The sequence below is a fragment of the Phodopus roborovskii genome, unplaced genomic scaffold (genome assembly GCF_943737965.1).
Source record: "Phodopus roborovskii unplaced genomic scaffold, PHOROB, whole genome shotgun sequence".
In the NCBI taxonomy this organism is placed as follows: Eukaryota; Metazoa; Chordata; class Mammalia; order Rodentia; family Cricetidae; genus Phodopus; species Phodopus roborovskii.
In genome coordinates, this window is record NW_026126434.1 from 27,362,237 (window position 1) to 27,373,214 (window position 10,978).

A 10,978-nucleotide genomic window follows, 5' to 3' on the forward strand; every position below is an offset into this window, starting at 1 on the left:
GCCAGCCTCTGCCTGTCCTTGATGTGCCAGCAGAAGTCTCATGAAACCTTTGTCTACCAGGGCCAGGGGCCCACAGGGCAGAAGGATGTGGTGGAGGCTGGGGTCAGGGATAGCCTGGTGCACAGGCAGGGCTGGACCCAGTGCTAAGAAGCAGGCCCACTCAGGCTTCCCTCCTCTCCTGAGCCAGAGACACCTCCAGCGGGGAGTCATGGGGGGGGTCTGGCTCTCCCTCCTTTCAGGGCCCTTCTTTCGGTTGTGACAACTAGCTGACACCTCTCATGTGCTAATGGGTCACACCCCTTTCTGGAACTCCCCTCAGTGACCCCCAGGGAGAACTTACATTCTCTACTTGAAAGATAGTGAATACAGAGAGCTGAAGCAGTGTGCCCGACATGAAGCAAGCCCACCCTGTCCTTTCTCAACATTCACACTAAGAAAAATGAGTGGGAAGCATAAGGAATTAAATTTTCCCTTAATATAGAACCGCATTCTCTCAGGAGCCATCAAGTATTAATTAGTTAGAACCAGTGAGATGGCCCAGTGAGTAAAGACACTTGTCACCAAGCCAGCTTGAGATTGTTCCTGGGGATGCACATGGTAGAAGGAAAAAGTCTGCAGGACCGCATGCACACACATGCACACACTCACATCACACACACACACACACACACACACACACACACACACACACACGCAGGCTGTCCTACTTCCACTCATGTGATGTTCTACATGAGGCCACGCACTCGCGCGCACACACACGTGCACATACACCCACAGTCACATGCACACATACACACACAGTCACATGCACACATACACACAACTCACATGGGCACACACACACCAATAAATAAATGTAATTTTAAAACCCCACCAGTTAATTAGCACACAGTAAGGCCCAAGGAAACGCTACTGACCCTGGTTGGGATGCTGGAGGTAGGGAGATTCACTCACAAGTTGGGGTATCAAAACTCAGACACTCCAAAGTCCCACAGTCTGTAGTTCTAGGGTCAGCAAAGCCTCTAGAACCCATGATTTCTGCCTTCAGACCACATTCAGTTGCAAAGTCCCAAGTCGTCATGGCTTCACAAAATGGGGCATCTACACCTCACCACCCCACAAGTTGGGAGACAGGAAGGGCTGGCATGTGTCTGGTGGGTTAGCAGCCACTCCTAGCATTATACCCTTTCACCATATTCTGAGGCAGGGGAGTAGGGGGCTGGGGAGAGCAGCCCTCCTCCCTGCCTTCCCCTTGTCTCTGCTAAGAGCCTCTAGGCCAGCAACTCTCAGCCTGTGGGTTGTGGAACCTTTGGGGGTCAAATAGCACTTTCACAGGGTCCATAACAGATTTCCTGCATATCAGATATTTACACTGTGATTCATAACAGTAGCAAAATTACAATTATGAAGTAGCAATGAAAATAGTTTTATGGTTGGAGGTCACCACAAAATGAGGAACTGTGTTAAAGGGTCTCAGCATTAGGAAGGTTGAGAACCACTGTTTGTTGGATCTGACCAAGTCTAGGTCAAGGGAGGCTGAAAGACCTGACTGACAATTTGTGATCCCTGTCTCAGAGCTGGGCTTGGGGCTGCTCAGTTAACGCTGGGGTTCCACTATCAAGAAAGGAAGGCAAAACCCCAACATGAAGAGCTCTCAGTGCCTTTCTGTGGAGGCAGGTCAAGTGCAGAGGCAGGCGCTACACTTAACCTCCAAAGAGCCAGTCAGTCATGCTTTTGCCTGTGTCTAGTCCGACCACAGCACCCACGGTGTTTTGGGCTGTTTAGGATGTGAGCAGAGAGCCTTTGGTTTTGAGAAGTGGGCAGGGAGTGGGGCTCCATAGTGTAGTGAAGTGACTGGTCGCTGTGGCTATTCTTTTAGCCATCCTTTCTCCCACTAAGCCTGGAACCCAGCAGTCACCTGCTCTGAAATCCACACAAAGATGTCTGGGCTGGCAAAATGGCTCAGCAGGGGCTTGCCTCGAAGCCCAATGACCCGAGTGTGGTCCCCAGGACCCACCTATGGAAGGAGAGAACTTCTGCAGGTTGCCCTCTGGCCTCCACACATATATATGCCCTCTTCCACCCCATAAATAAGGGTATGGCACACCTTTGACCCCAGCACTCAGGAGGCAGAGTCAGGCAGATCTCTGTGAGCTCCAGGACAGCCTGGTCTACAGAGTGAGTTCCAGGACAGACAGGGCTACACAGTGAGACCCTGTCTCAAAAATAAAACAAACAGATAAAAAATTTTAAGGAGACTTTATGAGACAATGCCCCTGTCACTCTGTCCAATATAACATTCTGGTCCCAGGAACGGCCTGATCTGTGATAGAAACTTACTACAGGACACAAGCCACAGGTAACTCCAGAGAGACTACTGAAACCAGTCAGGTGCATTTCCTCATGTGTTCAATTTCAGCTACTGCAAATGTGAATGACCTATGTGGCTCTAGATGACACCCTTGGAGGAATGTGGCAGAGAGGGTGACAGACAACAGCTGTCTCTGTAAGGAGAGCCTGTCACAGACTCAATGCTGAGCGAAGAAGATGGGGGTCTCTCCTCCTCCTCTTCATCACCAACATCACCACCACCACCACCATCATTATCATTGAGACAAGGTCTCACTAGGTAGCCCAAGCGGACCTTGAACTTACATCAATCCTCCTGCCTCTGCCTCCTGAGTCCTGGAGCTACGTGAGTGCACAGCACACCTGGCTTTAAAGGTGGGGTTTGAAAACATGCACTGAGAAGTTTCGCCATATGGAATCCCATATTTGTCAGGGATGAACAGTAGTGGGGTGTCAACTTTGGAGTTCACTGGGGAACTGCGAGTGAGCCCGGTGGTGGTGGCCACTTGGGGCATGGTGTGAGCCAAACCTGTGATTCCTGGTCTGCACACTATGGTACATATAACACTGACCCCACGTGAATATCAGGTGTTATGAATTCTTATGCCTACTAAAGGATATTTTAAATAAATGTATTTTACTATTTTTTGTGTGTGGCCGGAAGACAGACTTCATGGAATCAGTTCTCACCTTCCTCTGTAGGATCTGGGGATCGAACCCAGGTCATCAGTCTTGTGTGACAAGCACCTTTAGCTGCTGAGCCATCTCTCTGGCCCTCTGGCAGATGTAAGGGCTGCAAGGACTGTGGAGTGAGGGTTTCATGGGCTACACCTCTTCTTGCCTTCCCACTTCCTTCCTGCCTCACCTACCTCAGAACTGCCATGGGCCTGGAGCCCTGTACTCAGAGCGCCTTGCTCTGGTCCACCTGCTGCCTCAGGCAGAAGCCTTCTGAACCCCAGCTAAGCAGGGCCTCAGCCATGGAGGAGCCCAGATATAGAGGACTTCAGCTAGGGAGGATACCAGCCATGGAGGACGCCCCTCTGAGCTCTTTGGAACACACCTCTCTGATATTATCACCTGTCTTTTGTTCGCTTTTGAATCTGTCTCCCCTCAGATCCCAGTCCAAGCGGGCAGGGGTCCCTTCACTCGCATCCTCTGACTTCCGTGGCCCCGGCTCCCTCTCCTCTGTGGTTTCCTCTTGTGCCTCTGCCTTCACTTTGCAGCCAACACCTCCCTGACCTGGAACCCTGCTCCCTGGGTCCACGGGTGGCCTTGACCAACTTGAGCTGTGGATTATATTTACACGGCATTCTTGCGCTGAGGTCCACGGTCTCATCCCCAGTCCTGTCCTGGAACACCGAGAAAAGTAATTCATATCTAGTGTGTGCTCAATAAAGTGTTGAGCGCTGTGAGCTCAAGTCAGGGGCTGTGTCCCCCAGACGCTGTGACAGCCATGGCCCGAACCCAAACAGAGCCCTTGTTTCTCCTAGTCGCCCTGGATCCTGGATCCGACTCTCTGTTGTGACACTCCCAGCTTTCTCCTGTCAGCCCCAGAGGCTGCCTGCCCTCCCAGACAGTACGGCCTCAGGGCAGGGGCAGCCAGGAGAGGGTCGCACCCTCCAGCTGGGGAGATATAGTCAAAATTACACTATTGTGCTGTGCGATGGTCCACAAGTGGTGGGCTCTTCGAGGGTGCAACTAAAGGCTTGGCCTCTACCACGTCATGACCATGTGACCAAAGTTCGGGAGGAGAAATAATGAGCAGCAGACACTGACTCCTGGGCTAACCAAAGAGACAGGCCAGAAGAAGCAAGCGATGGTGTTGTACGAGATTATCCTCCCAGGCCAGCAGCCGCCGCTGGATTGAAAGGAAGGAGGTATGGGGCAGGCTGTGTGACTATCACCTGATTACCCAGCCAGCCCTCCTAGCCAAAGTATGAAATCTGCACTAATTGCTGGTGGCCTGGGGGGAGGGGGTCTCAGAGAACAGCTGGAGTAGATTAGGGGAAGGGCCCCATCTTCTCAACCACGGGGACGCTAATGTAGGTGCTGGGGGCAGACTTCCAAAGCAGCTATCTTGGGGTCACCCACGTTGTCAGTAGCCCCTCACTCCTGCTGTGTGAAAGTAAGCACCACTGTAAAGTCAAAGTTCCCAGGGGGAGCTTGATGGAACGGAAGTTTGGTTTATCTCAGGATCTTATCCGGCTTTAATAGATGCTGTTGAGTTCCTTCCCATCCCGTCCTAGTGTAGAAAGCTCCTCGTGTCCTGACCAGCAAGCACTCATTGCACTGCCAGAGAAAGCCCCTGGCCTCAGGAGGATCTGATGTAAACCGGCTCAGCCCCACTGGCTGTGATCCCCAGCTCTGGGAAGGCTGAGGCAGGAGGATCAGAAGTTCAGCAGGGAGTGTTGAGATGACAGAAAAGGAAGGGTTGTTTTTGTTTTGTTTTGTTTTTGCTCCCACAGTGTCTGCTGAATGCAAGGCCATTTGGGTAGTGACTTGAAAAATCCAGGTCTCTCATAGTTCCCAGGGGCACAGCAAGGTGAGAGAACTGGAGAATGGATTACTTTCTAGATACCCAAAGAGGGTGAAGACAGCCCCACCCCGTTACTTAATAGCGCTGTTCAGAAGCTGTGAAATATTAATAGGTTTCAGAATGGAGTATTCGGTGGGAGACAGGAGACAGTTACAGGACACCCAGTAGTGAGGGTGAGCCTCCCCAGAACCACCTGCAATACGTGTGGCTTCATGAATTCCCAGTCAGCATCTAGGGAAGCCTGTGTGGTCTCTTTCCCTCCCACATGTGGGGCCAGTGGGAAGGGGTAGGTTTGAAAGCTGTTGGCCAAACATGGGTCTGGGTTTCTTCTTTTGTATCATAATTACTGTTTTCTTTCCTGCTTTGTCCAAAATTATACATCACTTCCCTTCCTTCTGCCAAGCAGAAACAGCCCAAGGAAGTGGGCTTTGGTGAACCCATGACATTCTCTCTGTGGTCTCAGACGGGGGATAATTGAAGAAAAGCTAAAGGAATAATGATGTCATCTTAAGAAAGTTGTGGCTCTCTGGGTGGTGGTGGCACACACCTTAAATCCCAGCACTCGGAGGCAGAAGCAGGGGGATTTCTGTGAGTTCAAGACCAGCTTGGTCTACATAGCTAATAGCTAAGATGACATAGTGAGACCTGTACCCAAAAAAAAAAAAAAAAAAAAAAAAAAAGCATAAAACTTTGGCTTATTTAACTTAAATTGGCTATTTGGCTAAAGATGTGGCATGTTCTAGGTGATCCCCACTTTTTTCCCATGGTCAAGTCCAGTAGAAGGGACAATATTTCATCTTAGTAATTATTTTTTATTATATTTATATATTTATCAGGGTGGGCTCCAGAGCACACAAGGTGCCTTCAGAGAACAGCTTGGGGGTTAGTTTTCCCCTTTCATGTTGTAGGATCTAGGGACTGAGCCAGGGTCCCCTGGCTTGCATCACAAAGGCCCTTACCCAGCCATCTTGCTGGCCCTGGCTAATTATTACCGTTAGTATTTTGTGCTTCCTGGTTTTGAGCTAGGCTCTCACTATGTAGTCCTGGCTGGCCTCTTAACTTTGCCTTTGTCTCTGTGGTGCTAAATTACAGTGTGGACCATCATGCCAGCTTCATTGTCCTAATGAGGCAGGGATATTAGCTGGAGACCTGACTCTTAGCTCCCAACATTTTAGTTCTGGCCACTTGCCTCAAAGAATAATGAATGCAATGGAAGCTGGGTGGTGGTGGTACACACCTTTAATCCCAGTACTCAGGAGGCAAAGGCAGGTGGATCTCTGTGAGTTTGAGGCCAGCCTGGTCTACAGAGCTAGTTCCAGGACAGGCTCCAAAGCAATACAGAGAAACCCTGTCTCAAAAAGCCAAAAAAAAAAAAAAAAAAAAAAAAAAAAAAAAAAAGCAATAGACAGGAAGAATTATGTGTGTGCATGTGTGGAGGCCACATCAGGTGTTCCCCTCTGCCACACATGCAGCTAAAACATTCATAAACATAAGGAGAGATGACTCATCAGTTAAGAGTTCACACAGTTCTTGCAGAGAACCTCAGTTCAATTCCCAGCACCCATATCAGGTGGCTCACATCTGCCTACAACGCCAACAGCCTGGGAACATGCTACTCCTTAAAGTCCATGTTATTGGGTGACACCTGGAACTCCTGTCATTGCTAGGCGACCGGGAAGGAACGTGGCTTGGAACCCAGGACTGGCTGGGGCGTGCACTGGGACCTGCTGTGGCTCTGAATTTCATAGTAACCATAAACAAATTCCCCACATCACTTAAGCCAGTTCAGGTGGGTTTTTCAATTTTGTTTGTTTGTTTTTTAGTGTTTGCTTTTTTTGTTTTTCAAGACAGGGTTTCTTGTAGCTTTGGAGGCTGTCCTTGAACTCACTTTTCAGGTTGTCTTGAAGCAGAAAAGTCTGTGGTGACACCTTAGGGTGAGACCTGCACAGCATGTTGAGCTGAGCCTCAGTGTCTCAAGGCACACTCCACTGGTCATATTCTTGCAAAAAAAAAAAAAAAAAAAAAAAAAAAGTTACTGGGAAGTGGTGGCACATATCTTTTAATTCCAGCACTTGGGAGGCAGAAGCAGGTGGATTTCTGTGAGTTTGAGACCAGCCTGGTCTACAAGAGCTAGTTCCAAGACAGGCTCCAAAGCTACACAAAGAAACCCTGTCTCAAAAATAAAAAACAAAATAAAACAAAAACTGTGTGTGCACACCTACTATGTATATGCACCATACGCGTGCAGTACCTGCAGAGACCAGAAGAGGGCAGCTGATTCACCAGGGTTGGAGTTCCTGGCACTTGGGAATCACCTAATGTGGGTGTTAGGAACTGAACTCTGGGCCTTTCGATGAGCAGCAGCACTGTTAACTATTGAACCATCTCTCTAGCCTCACATTCTTACATTAATTTGGGCTGGAGATCATTAATTTGGGCTGGAGATATGGCTCTGTAGTTAAGAACACTGACTGCTCTTCCAGAGGACCCAGGTTTAATTCCCAGCACCCACATGGCAGCTCACAAGTGTCTGTAACTCCAATCCCAGAGTAACCAACTCCCTCATACAGATATATGTGCAGGTAAAACACCAATGCACATAATATATATATATATATATAGTGCATATATATATATGCATATATATATATAAATGCTTTTAAAAAGAAAAAGAATTATTTTGTGTTCTGCACGTGTGGATGGCAGAGGACAACTTGTATGATTCCATTCTCTCCTGTCATGTGAGACCTGGAGACGGAACTTGGGTCATCAGACTTGGCAGCAAGTGCCCTCACCCTGCTGAACCATCTTGTTGGCCCACAGTCTTGCGTCTACACATCCCCACACATTGGAACAGGCACACTCCAAGGGATCTTAACCCTTCTGTTCCCCCCACAAAATATCTCCCCCCTCTGTCCCTCCCCACCACGCACCCAGCCTCGTCTCAGTCCTGCCCCCTCCTGTGAAACTCCATTACTCCATCCCCACTGAGGTAAAAAACAAAGTGGGGAGCAGATCTTTGCTTCTCAGGTCTCCCTGGTTGGCTTCCCCACAAAGGGCAGACAAGAGACCAGAGCCAGGCAGTAACTTTAATGGGGACAAGGGTGCTAGGGAGTGGGGTGGGTGTGGTGGGGACCCCTGGGGAGACGGACACCTGGGGGAGTGTGCAGCAACAATGGCCAATGTTCCCTCCTCTAAATCATTTGGCATCGGCGGGGGCACATGGGGTCCTTAGAATGGCAGCTCAAGCCAATTCGGCAGGGACACAGGATGTTCAGGGTCCCCTTGGTCTGTGGGCAAAGAAGGACATAAAACGAGGGGATCACATTTCCTGGGGTAAGGAGTGGTGTGAGATGACCAGCCTGAGGTTCCTTGTCACATGGCTGAGCACAGCCTGTGCTACCTGGTCTCCTCTGTCCGGAGGGGACAGCAGCAGCCGTCCTGGTTTCTCTTTTTAGATTTTATTTTACTTCATGTGTTTACATGCCTGAATGTATGTTCATGCCTGCGTGCTTGTTAGGTCACCTGGAGCTGGAGTTACAGATGTTTGTGAACTACTATGTGAGTGCTGGGAATGGAAATTTGTCTCCTGCCAGAAACAAGAGCTCTACAGCGCCCTACCCCCACCCCCTGGCTGGGTTTTCCTGTTAACATACCCTAACAGTCACCTGGAAAGAGGTGACCTCAATTAATGAATTGCCTCCCTCAGATTGGCCTTGATGTGGGAGGGCCCAGGCCACTGCAGGCAGCACCATCCCTAGGCAGGTGAGCCTGAATAGCATTTCTCCAGCTCCAGCCTGACATCCTTTGGTGATGATGGAGTGTGACCTAGAAGTATAAGCCGTAACAAACCCTTCCTTCCCTGCATTGTTTTTGGTCGTGGTGTTTATCACAGCAACCGAAAGCCAAATAGGACCTTGTCCATCTCCATACTGTGGTGAGTGAGATATGATGTACCAAGTGGCCTCTAATAAAGAGACTCTCCAGACCACATGGGGCCCTGGCTGGTTCCTTTAGACACTGGTAGTGGACCAGGCAAGGATACTGAAGCTCGGTCCATTCCCCCTAGTAGAGTTTGGGCCCAGGGCCAATGTGTAGGAACAAGACATTCTGTGCCTTTGTGTCTTCCAGTTGACCACAGCCTGCTTGAGTGAGCCCTGTGAATGTCCCCAGCCACTGCATGAGGTAGACACATCGGTCCCCCTTAATGGTCAGAGAGATCCAAGGCAGGAGTTGAGGAAACCAGGGTGTAATGTGGGTCCCACCAGAGAGCTGAGGTCCCAGGCAGCCCTGCAGCCCTCCCTAGTAACCATCATGGTGACAGGGAGAGGGACACCAAGACAGAGTAGGTGTCTTCTCCCATCTCCCTTACATCAGAAATGTTAAGAAAAAGATTCTCATTCAACCAACACCTGCTGTGTGCAGCCACTAAGCAGGCTGTGTGGTTTCACAGCTGAGGGAGGCAGCCTGGGATTCGAGGGTTCCACAACAGCGCTGTTTTGGAAGGAGTGGTAGTTGGTAGTAGGGCATGTGTTTGACCTTTTTCTACCACCTCCCCTCCCCTTCCCTGCCCGCTGGCATCTCACCTGGGGCAAGCACTCCATGCCTATCCGAGACTTGGGGGTGCAGAAGGCCCCCCTCCTTTCCAGGTCTATGAGGCAACAGTCACTCAAGCACTGGCTGTGGTGGACACACTTTTCCCCGCTGGCCTGTGGAGACAGCCCCTTGGTCAGCAGCTCCTGTCTATGTTGGGATGAAGGAGGTCCTGGCAGTGCCCAAGAACCCAGGGGTCTAGGAACAAAAGCCATGAGACTGTCACCTCAGACCACCGCCCATGCATCCCCTTCCCCAAGCAGGACTTGACTGAGCAGGTTCCCTCTGCCCTCTCACCTCCATGGCTCCCAAATGTTGACACTAGGAAATAGTCCCAGACCACAATTCGAATAGCTAGTGGGAATGGAGGGCGGTGGCGAGATGGCTCTGCCAGCAAAGGTGCTTGCTGGGCAAGATGGGTTCAATCCCCAGACTGAGTAGAGATGGGAAGATAAAATGGACTCCTCTGATGTCAGGTACACAGTGTACACAAAGGGAGGGTGGGGGAAGAGGGAGGGAGGGAGATGGAAGGAAGGAAGGGAGGGAGGAAGGAAACTTTTAGAATTAAAAGTATGTACAGGAGAAAGAGGAAGAGAAGACAGACTCTGCATCTAGAAGGATCCCTAGGCCTCGGAGGAGGGAAGAGGACCAGAATCTCTCAGGAGGTCAGGAGGGTTTGGGATGGTGGGGGTGGGGTGGCAAGCCCAGTGCTGTGAGGACAGACAGGCCTGGGCCAGGGGTACTGGTCTCCAGTCCAGGGTTGTGAGTGCATCTGCCCCCACCCCTCCAGCCAGGGCCTGGATTCCCACTGAAGGGCAGCTGTCACCCTTTCATCACAGAGGAAGTCGGGGACACTACTCACCCTTTTATGATCCAAGTTCTCATTGAGGCTGTGGGGCAGGACCCCGATGAGCAGTACCAGCATGGTGGCTAAGGCCTGGATGAAGGCCATGGCCTGGGTGGCTGGAGGTTCCTGAATGGTGCTGGGAATAAATCCCTGTGGGGGTGGTAGCCAGCCAGCGTGGGCTGGATGGTCACAGACTGTCCTGTTCAAAGGGTGTGGGGTAAAGATCACTTCCTCCCAGGCTATGGTGGGCTCTGGAGGAGATGGACAGAAAGGCTTTGGACCATTAGGTCACTTATGCTTCAGGACTTTGGGGGCCTTCTATGAGCTACTTCCAAACGTAGATTGCCAACTGTAAATAAAAGCTTATTTTAAAATATTATGGGGGGAGGGGAGGTGGCTCAGTGGTTAAGAGCTCTGACTGATCTTGCAAAGGACCTGGTTTGGTTCTGAACACCTACACAATGACTCACAACCATCTGTAACTCCAGTTCTGGATTTATACAACCTTCTTTGACCTCCGATGACACCAGGTACACACATGATGCACAGACATATGTGCAGGGGAAACATTCATACACATAAAATACATCTTTTTGTTTTATTTTGTGTATGATTCTTTTTTTGAGACAGGTTTCTTTGTGTAGCCCTGGCTG

The 10,978-nt window shown here is 50.2% G+C and overlaps 1 protein-coding gene across 1 annotated transcript; it reads right to left on the minus strand.

Annotated features, from left to right (window-relative positions):
• Window positions 1-8,079: 8,079 nt before the first annotated feature.
• On the minus strand, window positions 8,080-10,430 carry Clpsl2 (colipase like 2). Its single transcript, XM_051187132.1, has 3 exons — window positions 10,341-10,430; window positions 9,472-9,594; window positions 8,080-8,175 (listed from the first exon to the last, which is right to left on the minus strand). Exons 1-3 carry the CDS (start codon window positions 10,428-10,430, stop codon window positions 8,080-8,082), a joined length of 309 nt encoding a protein of 102 aa, XP_051043089.1.
• Between the last annotated feature and the right edge of the window lie 548 nt (window positions 10,431-10,978).